General features: G+C 42.3%; 1 protein-coding gene across 1 annotated transcript in view; it reads right to left on the bottom strand.

The window, feature by feature from the left end:
• The window catches only part of DNAH10 (dynein axonemal heavy chain 10), a 172,643-nt gene that overhangs the window by 127,730 nt on the left and 20,381 nt on the right, over positions 1-24,532 (bottom strand). The window contains exons 3-12 of the mRNA XM_069081604.1: positions 19,001-19,116; positions 17,196-17,412; positions 14,990-15,147; positions 13,618-13,848; positions 12,339-12,529; positions 8,741-8,939; positions 6,440-6,634; positions 2,058-2,228; positions 435-611; positions 179-304 (exon numbers count right to left, since the gene is read on the bottom strand). Coding sequence (XP_068937705.1) covers positions 179-304; positions 435-611; positions 2,058-2,228; positions 6,440-6,634; positions 8,741-8,939; positions 12,339-12,529; positions 13,618-13,848; positions 14,990-15,147; positions 17,196-17,412; positions 19,001-19,116 — 1,781 coding nt within the window. The remainder of the gene's footprint in view (positions 1-178; positions 305-434; positions 612-2,057; positions 2,229-6,439; positions 6,635-8,740; positions 8,940-12,338; positions 12,530-13,617; positions 13,849-14,989; positions 15,148-17,195; positions 17,413-19,000; positions 19,117-24,532) is intronic.

Raw genomic sequence — 24,532 nt, 5'->3', positions numbered from 1 at the left:
CAAAACTTCAAAGCCCGAGGACTCCTTCCCTGGCTTCCCTCTCTTCCCCATCTTAAAATACTCATCAGTCCCATTAAAGGAAGCGAACAAAAGCCCTGCGATCGTGAGCCGGGAACAAAGAAGAGGAGAGTCCTACCGGTCCTCCGTAATCCTGCGTGGAGTAGCTGCTCATGCGGACTTTGGCCAGCAGGCTTTTCTTCAGAAGACCCGGGAGACTCTGCTCTGTCCACTCTCTCCACTGCTCGGATTTTTTGTCTTCGTATTCCTTCATCTTCCTACCCACTTCCAGATACTTTTGTTTTACCTATTAAAGGATTTCGGCTGGAGTCACTGGGGCAGAATTGTCCCAGTCCTGGCAAGCCATTGGAAATGGAAACTATATTTTATCTAGGATAAAGCTGCAAAATACGGAAAATAATGCACAAGCCACCTACCGCCCGTCCTCGCTCACTGTCCAGCATCTCCTCCACTTCCTGAAATCGAAGGATCGTGTGCTTAATCCGGAAGAAGAGAGATCGCTCCCAATATATTGCACCGGCTACCGGGGGATGATTCTTGTAGAGGGGCGGGTTGTCAAGATTCATAACAAATAAGCGATTAATTATGTCAACCTGCAAAGACAAAATCAAAAGTATTTGGTGACTCATAAACATCAATGGTCCTGAGCATGACATATCAAAGACCTTTTCTCTATTATCTGTAAATTTTAAGCAAATTACAGATAAAAAACCGGAATTTTAAAGAAATACTAAAGTATAAAGTAGCTTTTTATTTTTTTCCTCATAGCCTCTTCTCTGCTAATAGGGGTTTTTCATTCTGTTCCATCTCCTCAGTGTCCCTATTTGTATGACAATTAAAACCCATACACCCCCATGCATGTGTGCATATGAGCTTCACTTGGACGTGTACTATGCAAAGTTGTAACGTTTTTTGTCATAGTCTGACCTAAGAGCCAAGGCAACAGTCATAACTCTATTCCTGTCACTACCAATGGCCAAGACTCCACGGTCAAAAAGGAGCAGGTTTTACCATCATCCAGATAATTAAGGCAAAGTTCAATTTCTTTAGAGTGCTCTATTCTAGACTTCATAGAATGATTCTTCACTTATTTCGTATCAATGGATATGTGTAGAATGCTTATCCATTGGGATAAGGCCCCAGAATCTTGGGGTGACATTTTCCTATGGATTGCCAAACTAGAATATTTTTGGTTGGCTTCAGTACCAACATGGTTCTGGTAACACTTGCACTCAAGCCATCAGAAATGTCCCAGTACTACTGGCAACCCCTTGGGAAACACCAATCTGAGACTCTGGGTTTGCATCCAAACAGATACACCCCTTAAATATATTAACAAATCTTTTCTTTTAAACAAGATTGAAAGCTCCTTGATGACGACCACCTCTGTTGTGGCCAAAGCAATAAACTGATGACCAAGACTGGTCTGGTCAAGGATCAGCTCGGGTCCAAGGACAAAAGCTAGCAAAGCACCAGCTGGCTTGGGAGAAACTGAGGGCTCCTTTACTATCTCTTCCCTAACCCTTGCTTATGGAATCACAGGATCCTAAGAACAGGACTAGAAGGGACCTTAGAGGTCATCTAGTCTAACCCCCTCATTTTATAGATGAGGAAACTGAGGCCTGGGAGGAATGTGGCCTGCTCCAGGTCACACAAGAATTAAGAGGCAGAGCCAGGATTTAGACCCAGACTCAGACAACTGTGGCTTAAAAGGTCTCAGATGTCCAAGGACCACGTTACGGCTTCCTTTTAGATCCAACAACACTTCTAGTCCACAGCTCAGATCATGGCAGGCATGTGATGCGCAATTGTAGAATTCCTTGTCTATATCAACAAAGGCACTTTGTTTTGGCTCGTAACTTGAGTCATTAAATGACATCGTCATCAGGGGAAATTCTGCAGGTTCCTGGGTTTGGATTTCCCATCACACAAACAGCTCTGAAGCTATTTGCCAGCCTTCTTTTGCCCTCTGCACACTTGCAGCTGCTTGCAATGCTTAGGTAGCACAGTGTGCCGGCTCACGTGCTGCTTACAATTACCTCTTTACAGTACTGGGCCAAAATGTCATTGAACTTCATCATCATCTGTTTATTTATAGCCTCCCGGGAGCGAATGTGCTTGAACTTTAAGAGCATGTCAAAGGCAGCTTCTGCGGATCGGAGAGTCTTAAAGGATTCGTCAATAAAACTCTTTGCTTCTTTCTCAATAACCTGCCGAAAAGATGTGCCAGATTAAGTCAGCTGCTGTGCAGAACTTAGGAGGGCGAGAACGGAGGAGACTAGCTAAGAACACTGGAGCTGGTGGAAGATTTCTAGGGGCTGCTTTCACCAAGATGTCCCTCTGGATCCTCATCATGGCACCAAGACAATGCCAACTTCTTGAAGACTCTGCCAGTTAACCAAACTCAAGTTCTGGGAGGTAGGTAGGTCTGCCAAGCTGGAAACATCTGAAGCAGAGGTCCAGTGATGGACAATGTGTCTGTTATCTAGGGAACAGCCTTACTATATAGATAAGAGGCTAGACACCAGAAGGTTCATGAAGATGCCTTCTCTGGGAAGGCATGCAGTAGTCATGGGCCCACAGGATTTACAGCGTGAAAGGACCAGACCACAGAGAACACCCAATGCCAGCCCCTCATTTGACAGATGAGCAAACTGAGAGCCAGAGAGGTTCAAGACTTCTCTAGGCCACACAGCCCAGAAGCAGCAGAACCAGAATTTCATTATGTCATAATATAGTCACAGAAACTTTGAAATATTAAAAACAAATCTCTTAGCTAATGGGAAGTGAGAGATGAGACTGAAGGAGGAAAGGGCCTGTGTTTGACCAGCCCCTTAAGGATGCTAATGTTGATGGTGTTAAGTACAAAGCACAGACCCCACATGTCCATAGCAGACTGCACCCAGGGGCTCTAGTTCTAAAACACCAAATGTCTACTGGACATTGGCACCCAGATGTCCTAAAGGCATCTCACACTGAGCAGCTCCAAAACTTACTTCATTTTCTTTCCTCAAAAACCTTCCCATCCTCTGAATTTCCCTGTTTTGGGAATTAGGAAAAAAAATCCTTGCAACAAGTTGCTCTGATAAAGGTATTACTTCTAAGCTATATCAAGAACTGAATGAAATCTGTAGGAATGAACCAATTGATAAAAGGTCAAAGGATATGAACATTCAGTTTTCTAAGGAGGAAATCTAATTTATCAATAACCATATTTTTAAGTCTCAATTAGAAAAATAGAAATTAGTCAATAAACACTTGTTAAAGCACCTATTCTGTACCAGACTCTGTGCTAAGCACTGAGGGTACAAAAAAAGGCAAAATACAATCTCTATTCTTTTTTTTTTTTTTTGCTTTTATTTTTGGAGGGCAATTGGGGTTAAGTGACTTGCCCGAGGTCACATGGCTAGTTTTTGTGTTAAGTGTCTGAGGCTGTATTTGAACTCAGGTCCTCCTGACTCCAGGGCCGGTGCTCTATTCACTGCACCACCTAGCTGCCCCCATACAATCTCTATTCTTAAGGGAGCATCTAACAGGAGAGACTCAAGTCTAATGGGGGAGACAATATGCAGGCAACCATGTACAAACTATAGATGGGATAAATTAGAAATAATCAACAGAGGGAAGGCAGGGAGGAAAAAGAGGGATCCAGAAAGGCTTCTGGCAGAAGAGAGGACAGTATAAGGCGTAAGAAGACTGAAGAAGCAAAGGGGTGGGGACTAAGTTATGAAGGGCTTTGAAAATGCCCAGGAGAGGATTTTGTTTCTGCCCCTTAAGATGACAGGGAGCCACTGGAGTTTATTAAGTAGTAGAGGGTGGGGAGGGGTGACATGGTCAAACCTGTGCTTTAACAGCTAAATGGAAGATGGACTAGAGGGGGAACTTGTGGCCAGCAGACCTACCAGTGGTGGATTATCATGGCAATAATCCGGGGTCTGCACTGGAGGGGTGGTGGTGTCAGAGATGAGAAGGGAGCATCAACAAAAATGTTACAAAGGTCAAATCAATCAGCCTTTCGGACAGCTTAGACACAGCAGGAGTGAGGAAGCATAGGAGCTGGGGAGGACATGAGTTGGGAGCCTCAGTGACTTGGGAGCAGGACAGTCAGTTCTCCCAATAACAGGGTAGATCCAAGAGTAATCACTCTTCCCTGAAAAGAAATAGGGAAGTCTGAAAGAGAGTGGGTTTGGAGGAAAGAGAACGAGTTGATTTTTGAACATGTGAGTTTAAGATGTCTACAGGACAACATGTTCAATAGGCAGGTGGAGATGTGAGAGTAAAAGTAAGCAGAGAGGTGAGCTCTGGATAAGTGGATTTGGGAGTCATCAGTAGAATTCTGATTGGGTGGTAGATATGGATTGAATGAACCTCCAAGGAGTAGACATTACTGAGTGATGGTGGTAGTAGAGGAACCTGGAAGGGGCAGTGGGGAGCAAGAAACATTCCAATTCCCCCATCTAGACCAGTGGATCAGGGGTAATCAAAGAAAGCATGGTTGGAGCTGAAAAGGGTGGCCAGGGAAGCTGTCATCAGGAAGGAGCCAGGCCTAAGTGAGAGGCCAGTGATGGAAAGAATCAGGAAAGGAAAAGATTTAAGATAAGAGTGAGTTTGTTGGCTCTGGAGCAGTTCTTCCAGACAGTAGAGGAGAAGGGGTAGGTAGCTTTAAAGTGGGGAACTGAGAGGGAGGAGTTGGGCAGTGGGGGTCAGGGAATGAGGTTTGCATGGTGATGGCCAGTGGTTTAGAATGAAAGAAAATCTGAAGTCCTACTGCATCAGACTGGCAAAGCTAACAAAACAAAAAGAAAGAAAAAAAGAGAGATAGAAGAAAGAAAAAAGGAAGGAAAGAAGGAAGAAGGAAAAAAGAAAGAAAAAGAAAGGAAGAAAAGAAAGAAAAAATTAAGGAAGGAAGGAAGAAAATAAAATGTCAAGGGGGCTGCAGGAAAATGTATACATTCACACCTGTGGTGGACATGTTCATAAGTCGTAAGAAAGCAATTTGGAACTATCCTTCAGTAAGTTAATAAGCATTTATTATGCACTGACTATGTGCCAGGCACTGTGCCAAGGACCAGGATACAAAGAAGGACTAAAGACTGTCCCTGCCATTGAAGAGCTTACAATCTAATGGGGGAGACAATATACAAACAAATATGTACAAAAAAGCTAAATACAGAATAAATAGGAAATAATCAATGGAGGAAAAGCAGTAAAATTAAGAGGGATTAGGAGAAGCTTCGAGTAGAAGGTGGGATTTTAGCTGGGACTTGAAGGAGGCCAGGGAAACCAAGAAGCAGAGATTTGGTGGGATAGCATTCCAGGTATGGGGGACAACCAGAGAAAATGTATGGAGCCAAGAGATGGAGTGCATTTTTCAGAGAAGGTAGGTGTCACTGGATTGAAGAGTATGTGGTAGAGGAGTAAGGTGTAAGAAGACAAAAGACTAGGGTAGGGTCTAGGTTATGAAGGGTTTTTAATGCCAAAGTACCTAGACTCTGAATAAACTCTGTATCTTTTGGCCCTACAATGCCAATACTAGGAAGAAATGCCTAAAGAGATCAAAGAAAGAAGAAACAGATTCACAGGTATGAAAATATTGATAGCAGCTCATTTTGTAGTGGAAAAGAACTGGGATGCCTATCAATTGGGGAACAGTTAAACAAATTATGGCATTAGAATGTAATGGAATACCATAAGTGCTATAAGAAATGACAAAAGAGATGATATTTGAGAAACGTAAGAAGATTTGCATGAACTGATGCAGAGTGAAGTGATCAAAACCAGGGGAATAATTTCTACAATAACAACAGTATTGTTAAACAACTTTGAAAGCATTAAGAACTTTGATCAACACAATGAGCAACCACAGTGTCCAGAGGACTCATGATGAAAAACATGCTACCCACCTATCAACAAAGAAGTAGGGAACTCAGGATAAGGATTGAGAATCATATTTTGGACATAGTAACTCAGGAATTTGTTTTGTTTGACTCTCCATATGTTTCGCAAGGCTTTTCCTTTTCTTTTATGATTCTCTTTTTACCAGGGTAAAAGAATGGGTGGGAGAGATAATCTGTTTTTGTTCACTAAAAAAAAATTATTTCTGCTTCCTTAGTTGTACCTCCTACAAGAGCCAAGTGCTATACTGTGACTCTACTTTGTCTCAGGCAACAGGAAGGATAATGGTAAGAATTCGTTCGTGCTACCCATTACATCACATTCCTATGAATTTCTCTTATAAGAATAATAAAGTGAAAAACCCAAATTTAAATCCACCACCACCATCACTACTACTATATTCTGGTTGTAAGGTTATCTGAGCATTTCCATTCATGTAAATTCAAATTTTAGACTGAACATGAGAATAGGTTTTTTAAGCTAAAATATATTTTAGTAAAATAAAATCCTTAGATTAGCTACTTACCAGGACCTCAATCTTGAAATCTTCCATAACATACTTCCAGAACTGGGAACACTTGATGCTAAAAGGGTCAAAGGTTAATACTTCCATGGGACTGACGAGACCATCCACCCTACCAAGGACATCGTCAATACGCTTCGGATCACCCGTCACAGCTTTCAGTTCTGGACCAAATATGTTGTAAAATTCCTCAATAACCTGTTAAATCCAGTGGCATAAGAAAGTCACATTTTAGTCATTCTGCTGTTTCACAAATGTGTCATGCGTAGATTACGTGCCCTAGTTCTTTATATGATAAACTTAAATTGGTCTTATCTGCTCATTGAAGCAGTCCAGGGAGGACTGTTAGTTGCAATGTTTATTAGCAGGTAGACCAGTCCACCATTGAAAAATGCATTAAGAAGTTTCTTGACTCAATTTTATCAGCAAATTAATTTTTCTTCTCTCAAATTCTGAATTACTGATATTTTCTTCTGCTAAAGCAAAATCTAATGGATGTACCCATTTTCCTTTTTCCCTCCCAGGCACAATAGCCAAAACCATATATGCACACTTCATGAACCACATATTTAGAATCAGAGGGATCTCAGAGGCTGAGTCTAACTCACCTAACAGATGAGGAAATTGAGGCTCAGTGCTGTTAAGTAATTTGCCCAGGGTCAGTATCTCAGGCAAGATTCAAACTCAGGTCTTCTTCACTCCATGTCCAGCATTCTGTCCTGCTACATCAATCTAATACACCTCTTCTCTAATTCAGAATGGTTTGTAGACTAACTTGTTTCTCATTATTCTGTACCGAACTTTTTCAAAAGTCCTTCCTTACCCCAGAATTGTCTCCCACATTCATCCCAAATGTAAGAGGTTGGAGTGGGTTCATAGGATGTAAGATGTAGAGCTGGCTATCAGATCCAAGCTGTTTATTTTACAGAGGGGAAAACTGAGGCACACAAAAGTTCACACAGCTAATAAGTGTCTAAGGTGGGATCTGTACCCGGGTCTTCTTAAAGTCAAATCCAGTTCCCTGTTCACTACTAGGAAAACCCATCTTCCACACTCACAGACCCTTTCCTTTTTTCCTTCCAAGAACATCTTGGAAAAAACTAAGTAGAAAATAACTTGACAATGATGGAATCCAACCCAATCAAATACCTACCATGAGCAAGGCGCTATGCCATGTTCTGGAAATACAAAGGCAAAGTATAAAGCAGTCCCTGCTCTCAAGGAGGGTATACTGTACTGGGAAGATGCAACATGTAAATGAGTATGGAGACGGTAACTTGAGGAAGGAACCAGAAAGCACCCCATGCTGAGGGAACCCAAAGGGATTCCCGTAGGAGGGGGGATTTACACAGAGTATCTCATCGTGTACTTGGCCCATCCTTGCTCTAAGTCTAAAGGTAAAGAGAACAGTCAGGGGCCATTAGGGCCATGATAGGTATCGACACAATGTTTCTTCTGATCTCGGGGACTGGGTCATCCTGGGCTTCACAATCTCCTCTGGATCATCATCTTTGACTAGGATGGAAACCATCCATATCTATGTGACACTTTTGAAAAGGGAAGAAAGCTGCCAGAAATTAAGTAAATATTAACTATGGAAAATGTAAGGACATTGTCCACACTCTTATATCCATGGTCACAAAGATGTCCCAAAATAACAACCTGCTAAACTATTTCTGACTCCTAACATCCAACTGGGGAGACCCTAAGACTCAATTATTCTAAGAGCATTGCAAAAAGTAAACTGTTCTTTGTAGAGCCAGTAACTGGATTCAAATCCCACCTCTGATGTTTACTAGCTAGGTGAGCAAGTCACTTAGCTAACCTGGTCTCAAATCTCCTCATCAGTGAAATGAAGGGGATGGACTAGATGGCCTCGGCGGTCATTTCCAGCATGAAATCTATGGTATTATAAGTCTATAATATAGACAATAACTAGAATCCTGTAAACAAAAAAGGGCACCGAAAGGTCACTGAACTCTGAGTCCCAGTCACAATTAATCTTGGCCCTGGAGAAGAAATCGTGAAACGTACCTCCCTCCTCTCAGGATGCATGGGGAGGATCACAGGTACAGAATGGTGCATATGTTATCTGGGAACATCACTGTGTCAACTGGTTTTTCTTAACAGTTTTTCTTTAATATGAAAAGGGAACTGTCATATAAGAAATGAAAGGAACCAACTAATAAAATATTTTCCTTTTAAAAAGATGCAAAAGTAGCCTTAAAAACAACTTTGTCAGTTATTTTTCCTTTTTAACCATATATACACACATTGATGAAATTAAACCCAGGCTTCTCTAACCTGTAAAACATCATACAGATCCTGACAGATTGTAGCCATGTAATCTGTTCTTTCAAATAAACGTTTCCTATCAAATTCCCAACGTGGTTCTCTTCCAGAGGCTTCAATTTTGGCTCGGACATCAAAATAAGATTTTTTCCATAACAAAAGAGTGCTTTTAGCCTCAGCCACCTTGGTTTGTGCAGATGCTCGACTCTCTCTGTTAATTAAAAAAAAAAAAGCAGGTTACTATTAGCAATATCTTCCAATGACTCAAGATAAGGATGAGAACAAAAATTTGTAGCTTATTTAGCTCAGAGCAATACGGCAGGGAAGAATCTTGAAGGACAACTAGTCCAAACCCTCTCTTACAGAAGAAACTGAATGCTGGATTCAAATCCTTCTTCTGACAGTTACTAATTCTTTGTCAGTGAGCAAGTCACTTAAATTCTATGGGACTTGTTTTCCTCATCGGTAAAATAAGTATAATACTATTCATATCCTAGCTCACACAGGGTTATTGGAAGAAAAGTGCTTTGCAAATCTTAAAGCTGGAGAACCTAGATGGTTCAATGGATGCAGTACTGGACCTGGAGTCAGAAAGACTTGAGTTCAAATCCGACCTCAAACACTTACTAGCTGTGTGACCATGGCCAAGTCACTTAAACTCACTTTGTCTCTGGAGAAGGAAATGGCAAACCACTCCAGTATCTTTGCCAAGAAAATCCAACAGACATCTTTGGTGTGTGTGGTCCAGGGGGTCACAAAGAGTCAGACATGACTGCACAATAACAACCACAGACTGTAAAGCACCAAAAGATGATGTTATCATGATGTTTGGTCACACTTCCTGGGTAGTGGTGGCCTACGCTATGAAATTTTCAGAGTACCACAAAGTGGAGGAAGGAGGTCCTAGGCAAGGGAGATGCTCATATAGTCTCCTCCTCCTAGAAGTAAGTAATTGGTACTGTTGGTAGAAGCATGTGCTTCATGTACACACCATGTTGTCTCACAAAGGGAAATTTACTGGGTGGTCATGGAGAACCCCAAACTGGAAAGTTTGGGGCCAGGACATCCTGGAGAGGAAAGGATTTCCTGACATGGTGTGCTCCATAGAGAAAGAAAAGAATAATCCATCTAGTTCCAGCACAGAGTCCTCTTCAGAGAACAAAACCAATGGGAAGCGGACCGCTTCTTCAGCAGCCTGGAAAGTGTGTTAATATTCTGGGACGATTCCAAACCGTCGTGTGGCACAATGTGTCTGGGAGGGACTGCGTATTTTTTCAGATGGAAGAGAAAGACTACTTGAATGTCAGGGTATTGTATCACTGGCAACCCCAAATTTCATTTCACTTCTGGGGAGAGCTGATGTGTTATATGAATGATCTACACGTTTCTGGATCTGATCACAGTTCCTGTGAATCTTTCATATCTTTCGCCTCTTCTGTGGGGTACAATAAAGCATGTCCTGCACCTGATGTGCATTAAGTACCTTGAGTGTTTGTATAGGAGCTTGGGATCCTATTTATCAACATTTGGAGAACTTAGACACATGTTATATCTATGTTGGAAGATTTCCTGAAGTAATTCCAGGTGGGGGCAATTAATCAAAGAAGGAAACTGACCCCTTTTGGTCAGAGCTCCCAAGATTAGACCCAATCCATTTGATGCTAGAACTTTTAGGGGACCTTGGGCCCCAGGTAACAACTGACAGAAAGCACCAAGAAGCCAATATACAAAAGGCATCAATTAGAGGGAAGGAGATGTTGAATGAAGAGAGAAATGTCACATTCTTTGGAGCACATTTTTGTTTCAATAGTCTTAGATATTCTGTTTTTTAAACAGAAAGGAATATTTTTGCAAAAATGCTATTCTGGGATAGTCTTCACTATATATGGAGCATACATTCTAGAAATAGTCATAAAAAAAGACAAATCTTTAAGTACTTTTCCTATTGCAAAATACTCCAGAATCAGTTGCCCACTTTCTTAAGCGAGCATTCCCTTTTTAGTGATCTATTATTCAGATTATAGTACAGATAGCTTCTAACATGATTTTTAACAGAGAGGGTAGAGCCTTGGGTCAGAGTAATCTGCAGAAATCATTGCCCTCCAGTTCGAGGACACTAATGCACCTGGAGTAAGGTCAGGGGAGAGGAAGCAAATGGTCCCTTGCCAGGGCACCTGTAAACTAAGGGGAACCACAAATCCTAAATTCTCCAATCCCAGGAGCCCTCCCGTTCTTGACTATGTGACTGCACAGAACCAATTACTGAGTGAAGGAAAAACAGTATCATTTCTTGCTTCTCCATATACTAGGCTGCACTTTGCCTATCCTCAGGAGGGTGGGGACTTGTTTTTCTTTGCATTTCCATTGTGCTTGGGCATAGAAAAGGCTTCATAAATTCTTGTGGAAGCTAATTAAAATTGGGTTGAATAAAGCCAAAGCTCAATTCACCATGAATATAGTAAGAGTCTCACTCACAGAAATCCTGATGAGTTTTAATTCCTATTCATGAGGCATTTTTATATACTTAGATAGTGAGTACTATCAAGGTGTAAGAAATGATGTAATTATAGTATTTTTTAAAGAGGCAGAATAATGCAGTGGGTAAAAGCTCAGTCACCAAGTCAGGAAGGCCAGGATTTCGAGCCTCACTTTGGACACATAGTTGATTGTGTGTCCCTGGGCAAGTCACTTTACCTCACATGCAATGATGGTAGAGAGAGTTCTCTAAGCAGAGAGCTCCTTTCATAGATGGAATTACAGGTACAAGCCCCAGCCCACACCCTGAAAAAGTCAATAGACTCTAATATTTAGAGAGAGGAAATATAGACTAGGCAATAGAGGGCCACCTTTCACCCAGGAAGTTCTGGGTTCCAGGACTCTGGCACATACTAATTGTGTGACCTTAGACAAGTCACTTAATCTCTCAGTGCACCAGGAGTTAATAATCTGCATCATAGAAAGGAATTTCCTCAGTGGAAAATTTCCTGCTCTGGAAAAATTAATTACATCTGGATTTTTTTAATTATCTTTAAAATCAAGTAAAAATGGGGGAAAACAACATTCAAAAGAGAGATCAAAGAAGATAGATCTGTGGGGTGGCTAGGTGGTGCAGTGAATAGAGCACCAGCCCTGGAGTCAGGATGGACCTGAGTTCAAATCCGACCTCAGACACCTAACACAAAAAAACTAGCCATGTGACCTTGGGCAAGTTACTTAACCTCAAGTTGCCCTCCAAAAAGAAAAAAAAAAAGATTGTTTGGGGCTGCTAGGTGGCCCAGTGGGTAAGAGCACCGGCCCCATTGTCGGACCTGGGGATCGAATCGGAGCTAAGATACATAGCACCACACCCAGAAATAACTGGCCGTGTAACCTTGAGCAAGTTACTTAACCCCAATTGCTTTAAAAAAAAAAAAAAAGATAGGTCCAAATACTTCCAAAGAGAGAGGCTGAGGCATTTGGTCTTCTCTCCTGCTGACTTCTGAAATCTAATTTTTAAAACTCAGCTTGAGCTTGCACCGCAATTCCATCCTTTTCCCATCGTTCTGAAGTCAAATAAAGGGCGCCAGTGACATCCACCCTGAGCCCTTGGTGATGTTCAGTAACTGCTTACTTGAACAAAGTCCTTAAGTTCACAACTCGAGTCACCCTCTCTGCGATCTCCCATGCAATCCTTTCCATGAGGGGGATCATCCTCTCGTCTTTGTTATAATGCCTGGAGATAATCCACACCATCCTCAGCGCACTCATCATGGAAGGAATCGTTTCCAGAATAATGGTAAATCCAACTCCATGGGTCAAATTCTACACAGATAAACATCCGTGAAAGATTAAAACAGGTGCGTCTGGGGACGAAATATTTGTTTTCTAATTTTAAAAGTTCAAAGGGGTCAATAGTCAAGCTTCATTATTCTTTCTTAGTAACAAAAAGTGTACTCACAGATGATCACTGATTCCATGCCTTACTCATCTTTGAATTCCCCTCAACACTTAACATGGGTCTTTACCCATCCTAGACACTTAAAAAAATGTGTTTCACATTAAAATTAGTTAGTTCAAAACTCTCATTTTACAGATTGGGAAACTGAGGCCAAAGAAGTGTAACCAGGAGTTAAAGAAGGGTTACCCAAAACTACATTTCTGGATGAACTCCCAAATCAAACAAAAGAAACTACTGCTAAGGCCAGGAGCTTGGACATTGAACCCACTCCCTTTCCAAGGTCTACCAAGACCCACAGATGGGGTCATTTCATTATCTCAAGCAGCAGCCCTTTAGGGTAGACTCGGATAGAAGGGGCTTCAGAAGGATTCTCAGAGGCCCAGATCATTGGGCTGGGAATCAAAAACCCCAGGACTCATCTTCAGCCCGGGCTGTGGAACCCTGGACAGAGCACTATATCCATTCAACAGGAAAGCAGTCAAAATAATTAACACCTGTGGTTCCTATGTTAGCAGGTGATTATGAGGCTCAAACAGCTACCATAGTAGCATTTCTATATACCTAATATATTAATATTATTTATGTTATAGGCATATATTAATATGTAATATAATTTTTATATAATAGCATTTAGGTTTAAGGTTTACAGTTGACAGGTATTGGGCCATTTGATCCTCACAACAAACCTGTGAGGTAGGTCATATGATTATATCCATTTTACACAAGAGGAAACTGAGGCAGACAGTAATTAGGTGACTTGTCCAGGGTCACCTATCCAGAAAGTACATCTTCCTGACTCCAGCATCAACAATGATCTATCCACTGCACTACCTAGTTGCCCCAAAGGAGATAATGTTCTTTACTGTTGCTGTTGTAAGTAGCAGCAGTGGCTGGGGCGTCAAAGCCGCCTGACCCCGGTGGCAGTGGTCATAGCAGGACATACTGGACATACCTTGAAATGGCGCTCGACAGTAGAGAGGAACCGAACATTGTCTGAAGCTTCCACGTGAAACTTGTACAGCTCATTCAAGATGGGGTGCAGATTGGCCACAAGCATGGAGTCGGCCTCTTTGATGACCTCTATGACTTTTTTCACTATGGGTAGCTTGGTCTGCTCGTGGAGAGCACTGAAGGTCGCTGTTCTTTCTCTCCAGAATTCTATTTCTGCCAATGGGCCGTTACCCTGAGGACAGGAGCAAAATCGATGTCAAAATAGCCCATCCAAAGGGGAGGTTGTGGGGAGGGTGTGCAGAGGGTAAGCTCTCAGGAAGAGATTCCCAAAAACGACAACAGAAATAAATCACTAAGGGCTGAAAAGGAGGAGCCGTGGTCTGGGGTTATTCCTCTACAGGCTTCGGTCAGCAGCAGAAGCTGAACCTGAGACCTCACTCTGTTCCTGGGATCTTCAGACCAGGCACACCACTGCTGCCTGCTTCTGACCCTCCTCCTCTCTCCTGGACACCACTGAGGACCTGCAGCCAAAGCCTTCCCTTCCTCAGTCTGCCCCCAGACCACAGGGGAGCTTCACAGTTCTGTCACTCTGAAACAACAGAGCTCCCCAGCTGGCTGATAAGAGCCGAGTCCAGCAGTCCTGTTGTGCTGACCCAGACCCAGGTTAGGAACTTGTGGAGCTCAACCTCGGATAGGGGGAGAAGTAATCGGGCTTTACCCCAGATCAGGACACTTCAGGAGCACTAAAAGCTGTCCCTGGGATCCTGAAATAACACAGTACAAAATATCACAAGAAGGCAGCAAGGGGATGACCCCAGACCTTCCCCCGAGAAGTGCAGCAGACCCTAATGTCAAGGCTGATGTCAGAAGTAGGCAAACAAAAAAAGAATCCCACCATACAGAGCTATCATGGATGCTACACCCCCAAGTGCTAAAGCCAGATAGAAAATATCAAAGGACAGCATTCGGATGGCTGGAGGGATCCACTTTCTCAAGGAAGGAAAAACCTACCTATATAACACCCAGGATATGCCAGACCTTGTGCTAAGTATTTAACAATTATTATCTCACCTGATATAACCACCACCCTGGAAGGTACAGTCATTACTTCTATTTTACAGAGGAGGAAACTGAGGCAAACAAAGGTTAAGTGACTTATCCAGGGTCGCAGGGCCTGAGGCAGAATTTGAACTCGGGTCTCTATCCACCAGCACAACCAGCTATTTCTCTCAGTCCCATAACAGCAACAAAGACAGATTTAATCTGAGTCCAAGAGGGAGTGTGATATAGGAAAATGAAGACCAGTGTTCAGGTCCCACTTTGGACACTGACAAGTCTGAGAGCTGCTTCTCAGAAAATATTCAGCATGTTACCTGAGGTGTCTTTTTCAACTGCCCCTCTATGGCAAAAGAGATCTGATTCAACCAATTGATCACACATTGCTCCAAGATATCCACTGCGTCTGGATCAGCGGCAATCTCCCACACTTCCCTGTCCAGACTAATCACTGGCATCTCCAACTTGATTTCTCCTATTGGGGGAAAAATAATCAGGGCCAGCCATGGCATTAGGAAAAGAGAACAGTAACTGAGGATTAATTGACTTAGAGCTAATAAGATGTTAGCCTCCAAGTCATGAATACCTAGGTTCCCAATCTTCCCCCTTCCTTAGATATTGATTAGCTATGTGACCATGGGCAAGTCACTTAATGGTCTGTGCCTCAGTTTCCCCATCTGTAAAATGAAGGGGTTACACTAGCCAGCCTCTCAGGCTAACTTCCAGCTCTAAATCTAGGACCATTCTGTATGCTGGAGCCAGCTAACAGAGGCTCCAGAACCAATTGTTAAATTTTCAGCATGAGCATTTAAACATCAGAAAATACAAATCAGGGCTCAACCTATCGTTTTGTTAATTGTCTAGAGTTAAGGAAGAGATGGGGAAAATGCTGATGATGCAGATTAAAAGTGCGTCCCAGGTGCAGTTTGTTTTTAGGAGAGCTGGTTGTTAAACATCTACCAGGGTACTCCTGCTACTACCCAGATACAAGCAAGACAAGGACAGAAAGAAGAAAAGTCCTTCTGTATGGTTTGTATTTTCTTTCGGGATAAAAAATGGTTTTGTTATTTAAAATGTTTCTGAGTCAACCACAAAATGAATGGCCCTTTTCAAAAGCCCATAGCATCATCTGTGAGTTAAATCAATTGGTTGTTTACATTTTGTCCAACAAACATTAATTAAGCACTCTGCTGCATGCTAGGGCAGGGGATCAAAGACAAAAATTAAATGGCGCCTGCCTTCCAATAGGTTCCATTCTACTGGGAGGGGCAGAATGGGTACACAGATAACTATAATGCCATGGAGGGAGTCCATGTGGCAGCAAAGAAGAGGCAAGTTTTCAAAATCTGAGCAGGCCTGTGGACAGGCGGCAAGTGAGAGGGAGCGCTTGTTAACAGCTGAGATCCAGAAACCAAGTAGAAACCCACTTTGGGGAGAATGGCTAGACAAGTTGTGATTATATAAACATGATGCTATGGTACTGCTCTGTAAGACAAGATGAGAGACATGGAAAGATATACAAACTAAGAAAAATTAAAGCAAGTAGAACCTAGAAAATAATATACATAATATACACAATGACTTTATTGTTGGTCAATCATGTCTGACTCTTCATGGCCCCATTTGTGATTTTCTTGACAGACCAGAGTGCTTTGCCATTTCCTTCTCCAGTTCATCTTGCAGATGAGGAAACTGAAGCAAACAAGATGAAGTGACTTGCCCAGGGTCATACAGCTAGGCAGTATCTGAGACCAGATTTGAACTCAGAGAGATGAGTCTTCCCGACTCCAGGCTCAACACTCTACTATGGCTAGGTGGAGCCATATTGGATAGAGTATCAGGCCTGAAGAAGAAAATGAGATAAGGTCTTGTTCACATATATAGGTAGGGGAAGAATTCCTAACCAAACAAAGGATAGTCATTGTTCGAAGGGCTATCAGAACACAGACACATTAATACACTGCAAATGGGGCTATGAATTGGTCCAGTCATTCTGGAAAGCAATTTTAAATTGTGCCCTTCAAAAAAGTGATTTAAATATCCATAATTTTTGATCCAGAGATATCATTACAAGGTATATACACCAAGGAGAACAAAGATAGAAAGAAAATGTCCCACACATTCCAAAATGTTCCTAGTGGCGCTTTTTTTGGTGATAAAGATCTCTGAAGAAAGTAGAGGTCTGTCAATTGGAAAATGAGCCTAAGCAAAATGTGGTGCATGAATGGAATTACATCCCAATAGGGGAAGATCTATATGAGCTGATGCAAAAGTAAACAAGGCAGACTAAGTGGGGGTGGGAGGTGGGGAATTAGACACTAGAGTGATGTAAATGGAAAAAGAAAAAAAGGAAAGAATGTAATGTAAAAACAAAAGATATATAAAAATGGGGACCAAAAAAATGTTTTAAAGGATTAATTCCCACAAACCTAACTGTTAGTACTCCTGAGCTAATTTGTCACAGATAATTAATTCATTTTTAACCAGCAAGGGAACACACACATACACACAGACAACCTTCACCTTCAAGTTGCTGTATAGTTCTCTGAATATGGTTGGTGAATTTCTGCATGTTCATTAGGAACTCATCCCGTATTAATTGGACACTGTGGTATTCGACTGCCTCCCCTGGCAGCTTCTCAATGTTCGAGGTTTCTGTAGGTGTCAAATCTCCTGGAAGGGGGGGGACTGTTGGAAGTTCCCCCTTGTGTTGACTGAAGGAGAGACCTGGCATAAACACCTGAAATGGCCATTGATTAAACAAATTACACAGTGTCGTTTCTCAACTATTTCAGATCTGAAATTTTAAGATGCAGTTTTAAGTCCTTTCATTAAGCAGGAAGCTTCTGTGGCATAGGAAATAAAGATGGAGCTTCAAGTCAGAGCTGAGTTCAAGTCCTGCTGACCATGTGGGGCTTGGGGAGCTCAATTCACTTTTGAGCCTCAGTTTCCTCATCTGTAAAAGGAGACTGCTAGACCAGAATTCTCTATGATCCTTTACAAGTCTAAATTTATATTATGACCTAATGAATATTATATAAAAACACAACTATAAATTAACTACCCCAAATTAGCACCAGGCAGGAATGAAAGAATTGTAGACTAGACTTGAAAGAAATGAGGCTGCGATTGAGAATTTTAACAGAAATGAATCATACCACCCTCAGAACTACAGTTCTCCCACAGGTCATTGAATCCAACTCCTTCATCTATCAGGTGAAGAACCTGAGTCATAGAGCAGTCATGTGACTCGTGTAAGTAGTGAGACGTGAACTGAGTTCCTATGACTCCACAGGAGTCTTTAGGCATGGAGTGCAAACCTCGAGTGTGCAAAACACTCTACTCAGGGCTGTAGTCTTCTAACTCATCTTTCTGCCTCATCTCCCTTCACTTTACTATATCCTCCAGATAACTGCCAAAATGGTACCCTCTACCACTCAACAAACCTCAGTGGCTCCCATTAACTTTCAGATCAAGTATAACCTCCTCTTTGGGGGCATTTGAAGCTCTCCCCCACCAGGGCTCTTCCTAACTTCCCACCCTCCCTATACATAATCCCCATCTCCAGGCACTTTATGGTCTCCTTGTTGATCCTCCCAGAGGACCCTCTCAGCCTTTGTACAGCCTTTTCTCCCGTGCCAGGTGTTCTGTCTCCTCTCCTCTGCTGCTTAGCACCCTAGGCTCACCTCCCACCTTCTGCAACAGACTTTTCCCAGATTCCTCAGCTGCTAGTACCTTCCCCTCTGTTGTTGCTTCCTTCTGATGTGGATGCTAAAAAGTACATTGTCTCTTCACTAGGGTGGGAGCTCTGCTAAGTGCTGGAGAATGTGCCTAATCTGTTTTAAAAGGTTTTAAAAAACTGGAACTAGCTAGGGATGGGTTGTCAGCCTATGAGTTGCAAGTCAATGATCCCAAAATGATCTTGCAGACTGACTTTTTCCCGGTGTGTGGTCTTGAGACAGACATAGGTGAAGGCATTTCCAGAAGGATGAGTGGGAAAGGAAATGACCAACCTTAGCTAAGGCCCCAGACTGTAGCAATGCCTAGGGTATGGCAGAAGATTCAATAGTGATGGGTCCTTCTAAAAAAATTATTTTAAAAATTATATACAAGGGCAGCTAAGTGACACGGTGGAGAGAGCACTTGCCCTGGAGCCAGGAGGACCTGAGTTCAAATGTGACCTCAGACACTTACTTGTCTGCGTGACCCTGGGCAAGTCACTTAACCCTGATTGTCTAAAAAAAAATTGTATGCCTTTACAATATCACACTATTTTAAAAAATAAAAACTTGGAAAACGGCAGTGGGAGAATCTTCAGCCATACTTACGTGAAGTAAAATATCCTTAAGCATGTGTAGAATGTGCCCGTTAAGGACACCATACTCCAGCCTTTCTGGCATGAGTTCCATAGCCTCATTCATATCATTAGCTTCATTAATGGTCTCTGAATGGGACAGATAAAAAAAAGAGAGAGAGATAGCTGAAAAGAATGGCAAATTACCAACATTTCCACAAAAGTTGTTCTCTTTTTCTCCTTTCTAAACAGCTGCATAATAACCTTAAAGGATAAGACTAACCCAGAAAAACATGGGGCCAGTATTTTCTGAGTATACTAACAACTCGGGTTCTGCTACTAGTTAGCAGGTTCACGCACTCAAGCGAAAGAGGGAGAATTACACAGAATTAGCCACCAGAAGGGTTTTGGGTGAATGAGAATGAACTGAAAAACAGGGGTGGGAATTCTCTGGGAGTGTGAAGAACAGTTTGATAAATGCCTAGCTTTGGGACCAAATTCATCATTGAAATAACACATGGGTGCGGGGCGGCTAGGTGGTGCAGTGAATAGAGCACCGGCCTTGGAGTCAGGAGAAACTAGCCGTATGACCTTGGGCAAGTCACTTAACCCCAATTGCCCAAAAAAAAAAAGAAAGAACGTATGTGGGTCCTTTTTTTCTAAATATATTAAGTATATTTTATGTTTATTTATTTTATAATTATTTACATATTATATATTTAAGTATTTTGCATTTATATATTTATTTCTATTTATTATTTATTTACATATTATTTGCATATATAAATATTTTATTTTTATATTTACATATTCATTTCTATATTATTTGTGTGTACAAATATTTTATATTTATTTATATATTAGATATATTTTATATATATAAGTATTTTTTTTCTAAATATATTAAGTAATTTGTGTCTATGGACTATAAGCCTATAAATTACCTTTTTTTTTTTTTTAAGCAATTGGGGTTAAGTAACTTGCTCAAGGTTACACGGCCAGTTATTATTTCTGGGTGTGGTGCTGAGTATCTGAGCCCGGATTTGATCCAGGTCATCCCGACACTGGAGCCGGTGCTCTTACTCGCTGAGCCACCTGGCCGCCCCTAAGCAATTGGGGTTAAGTAACTTGCTCAAGGTTACACGGCCAGGTGTTTCTGGGTGGGTGCTAAGTGTCTGAGCCCAGGATTCGATCTCCAGGTCTTCTCAACACTGGAGCCAGTGCTCTTACTCGCTGTGCTACCTGGCCGCCCCTATAAATTACCTTTGACTCCCAGAGAAATTCTAGAACTTTTAACAACCACAATAACAATTGTCTGGAGAGTCACCATGATGTAATAGATAGAGGGCTGTTCTTATAATCAGAAAAACCTGAGTTCAAGTCTTGCCTCCAAACCCAAGCTACATGACCCTGGGCAGGTCACTCAGAGTGTCCCTTCACATCTCTAATATTTTAGACTGCAGAAATGGAGCCAATAGTTATTGGGAGAGGACTTTTCCTTACTGAGAGCTCTGAAGTCTGCTAAAAAAAAATGCCAACAATTCATATTTAGATGATGCTTAAGGATTACGAAGTGTTGTATCCATATTATGTCATTTGATTAAGAAAAGGAAACAGTTGTCCCCAAAACCCCAGCAAAAGCTTCAGCAGCAGCAAGCCTTGTCAGACCAAGGGTGCTTCCTTTTATTCTTTTCTTTTTTTTGACAAGGGTAAATAAAGGGTCAGATGCAGGGAATGCAATGGATAGCATATACTTAGATGTCAGCAAAGCACTTAACACAAAGTCTCTTAGGTTATTCTTGTAGATAAGGTAGAGAGATGTAGGCTAGATAATAAGTAGATTCAAACAAGGTTGAATGGCCAGACCCAAAGAGGAGTCACTGATGGTTGAATGTCAATTTTAAGGCCTCTAGTCAAATTTGTATTTGACACAAAGCTGGCTTGGAGAGCTAACACAATGAATGAAGATCAAGACCTGAAAAAAAATTTAATAGGTCAGAATATAGGGCTGAATTAAATAAGGTGAAATAAAAGAGTCTTTTGAATTTGGGTTTCAAAAATTGACTTTACAAGTCAAAGATGAGGGAGGCATGGCTAGAGAGCAGTTTCTCTGAAAGAGAACTGAGGCTTGTAATGCGCCCGAAAGCCCAATGTGAGTCCACACTGTGATAGGGCCTGGGATAATGGAATCTTGGGGAGCCACTTCTGGGAAAGAAGGTGACATTCCCTCTGGACTCTGCTGTGATCAGACCACAGCTGGAGGGTTGAGCTCTGGGCGCCATAGTTTAAGGACACTGATAAGCCTGAGCAGCACTGGAAGAAGACAACCAGGATGGGAATCAGTTGAGGTTGTATATGCCCAAAGGAAGAGCCGACCTCAGGGAACTGAGGGGGAAGATGGGTGAGGAGACAGGAACTTTGACTTCAAGACTGTTATATGGAAGATAGGGTTGTATTTGTGCCATTTGACCTCAAAAGGCAGAACCAGAAGCAACGGAGGGAAGTTAAAGTAGACCTGCATGGGCTATCTCAAGAGGTAGTGAGCTCCCCGTCTTTAGAGGTGCTCAAGCAAAGGCTGGATAATCATAAGGTGTGCTAGGGAGGGGTTTGGGATTGGTCTAGATGGTTACTGCGGCCTCTTTGAACTTTGAAAGTCTGTGAACACAAAATTCTGAGATTTGGGTCCTTCCTCTCTCTTCCCTTTACAGTTGAAGTGCTGCCTTCACTACCAAATCCTTTCCATCCTGATCCTCAACCCCTTGAAATATGGCTTCTCTTAACACCAAATTAAAGACCTCCTCCTTCTTGACCTCTGTGGAACACCTGATGCCATTAACTCCCCTCTCCTCCTGAATATGCTCTCCATTTGGGGTTTTCTTAACCCCAGTGTCCCCTGGTCCTCCTACCTACCCATCTGACCCTGCCTTCTCAACCTCCATCAGTCAATCCTTCTTCCCACTCCCTAACCTTGGGCACTGTCCTGGGTCCCCTCTTCTTCTTTATGAACTCATTCCCTTGGTGATCTCATAAGTTTCAAGGGTTCAATGATTATTTCTACATAGACGACTCATATTTATATTTATATATATATATATATGTACACACACATACATACACATATACACATATGCACATATACACACATCCCCTTAGCTCTCCTCTTAAGCTCCAGGCCCCTGTCACCAAACATCTATCAGACATTTTCAATTAGACATTCCATTGGCATCTCTAACTCACCCCAGCTAAAACAGAAACAATTACCTTTCCCCCAAAGTGTTCCCTTTTTGCTAGCTTCCCTGTTTGTGTTGAGGGCATTCCCCTGCCTCTAAGGTTCACTCCCTCAAACACATCCTCTCTCACACTCCAGTCTAGTTTATTGCCAAGTGTTGTTGATGGCCCTTCCATCCCATCTCTCTCATCCATATCCTTCCACCACTCACAAGACCATCCCCATAATTCAGACCTTCAGCATCTCTCCCCTGGACGATTGTAACAGCCTGGCTCATCTTCACTAATCCTCTAGGGAGCCGACAAATTGGTATTCCAAAAGTGCGGATCCCCAAGTCAGGCCCCTGTTCAAGAAACCGTTAACCTCAGGTTAAAAGGCAAACTCCCGTTTGACATTTAAAGCTCTTCACCATCGGGCTCTAGCCTACTTTTCCAACATTACTCTCTCTTTCTTGAAATATGTTCCTTCACACTTGGCCACAAAGAAGCTCACTGCCACTTTTCTAAATGTTCCCATAATCTGTTATAACTTTATGCTCTGACTTCATCTGTATAGTGGGTATCACATTGTTTGCCTTCTCAATGGATGGGGGAAGGAGAGAATTCAGAACTGAAAATAAATTTCTTCAAATTAAATTAAATTTGATTTTTTAAAAGTAAAGACTTTCCATTTATCTCCAATAGAATATATGTGTAAACTCCTGGAGGGAAAAAACTGTCTGTTTTTGTATTTGTATCCCCAGCGCCAGGGAGAACTCATGGCACATAGTAGGTATGCAACAAATGTTTGGTCATTTGGTTCATAAAATATTAAATCTTGAAGAAACCTCAGGTCATCATTTTTCCAATGAAGAACTGAGGCCCAAGAGCTCATATAGGTCACAGGGCCAGGATGCTTTGCTTCCAAAGCCTTTACTCTCACCACGAAACCTACCAGGCCACTTTTTTTTCTTTTATTTATTTTTCAGGCCACTTTTTGATAAGCAGATTCACATAGTCTATGCTGAAGCCAAAATGGCCCCCTTGTCATGGCTCACCAGTGCCCTATCATCTCTGAGATCTAGGCCTCTGCCCTTTCAAGGAACGGAGGGTCCACTCTAAGGTCATACCTGAAATGAACTCCCTCCTCCCCTCTGCCTGGCAGATGCCCAAAGCTTCCTCAGAGGCCCAGGTCAAGTGGCAGGCAGCTCCTACATGAGGTTTACTTTGGCCCTCCCACTTGCTAGTGGTCTCACCCCAAAATCTGCTTTCTATTTCCTTTGTATATATTTTAATCTACTTATAACTATGGATATATGTTGTTTCCCACCAACAAAACATAAGCTGCTTGAGGGCAAGGGCTATTTCATTTTTGGTTTTATATTCTCAGCCCCTAGAACCATTCCTGGCACATAGTAGGCACTTAATGGTCATGTGACCTTAGGTTGGAGTATGGGGGGGGGGGTCCCCTACATCAATTAAATCAAAGAACTAGTAAAAAAATATCAGACAACAATGAGAGAGACCCAGGAGCAGGGCGGTGATGGTTCCCTCCGCCCTCCCTCTGCATCTGGAGGATCAAATGTATTTCTATTTTAGGAAGGACGGAAAGAAAGAGTCCACAAGAGGACAACCAGGATGGTAAAGGGGAGGGGAAGGGAACATGCATTTATCAAACACCTACTATGTGCCAAGCACTTTGCTAAGCACTGATTTCAAATATTATCTCATTTGAGCTTCACCAGCACCCTGGGAGGCAGGTACTACTATTTTGCCCATTTTACAGATGAGAAAACTGAGGCAGACAAAGGTTAAGCGACTTGCCCAGGGACACAAAACTAGTATCTAGGGAAGGATTTGAACTCAGATTTTCCTGACTCTAGGTCCAGGGCCCTCCCGACCTAGCTGCCTCAGATTCATGTTCTATATACAAGGAGCATAGTGGAAGCACCTGGGGATGTCTATCCTGGAGAAGGGAATATGGTAGAGCTGTCTCCAAGTGCCGCCATCACCTAAAAGAGGGGATGGACTTGTTTTGCCTGCTCTCTTCCAAAGGCAAAGAAAGGAGAAATGGGTAGGTGTGCAAAGAGGGAAATTTGGCTTTCCCATAGGGAAAGACATTTCATACAATGAGAGCTATCCCCAAGTGGCCTGGGCAGCCTTGGAGGCTGGTGGGCACCTCCTCTCCAGGGATCCTCAAGCCAAAGCTGGACGACCCACTGTCAGAGCCCGTGTAAAGGGAGTGGATTCTTTTCTAGAAGGTAGGAACCTTCTGAGATCCTGGATGTCTGTGAACAGCTCTGGGAACTCATACATGTATTGAACTTTATTTTATCAGAGAGTGTAAACTCAGCAACTA

The sequence above is a fragment of the Petaurus breviceps genome, unplaced genomic scaffold (assembly GCF_028583685.1).
Source record: "Petaurus breviceps papuanus isolate PSGF00001 unplaced genomic scaffold, PetGlider_PUasm1.0 99, whole genome shotgun sequence".
Taxonomy (NCBI): Eukaryota; Metazoa; Chordata; class Mammalia; order Diprotodontia; family Petauridae; genus Petaurus; species Petaurus breviceps.
Note: the sequence above shows the minus strand (reverse complement) of the source record. Positions and strands in the feature narration are given on the sequence as shown.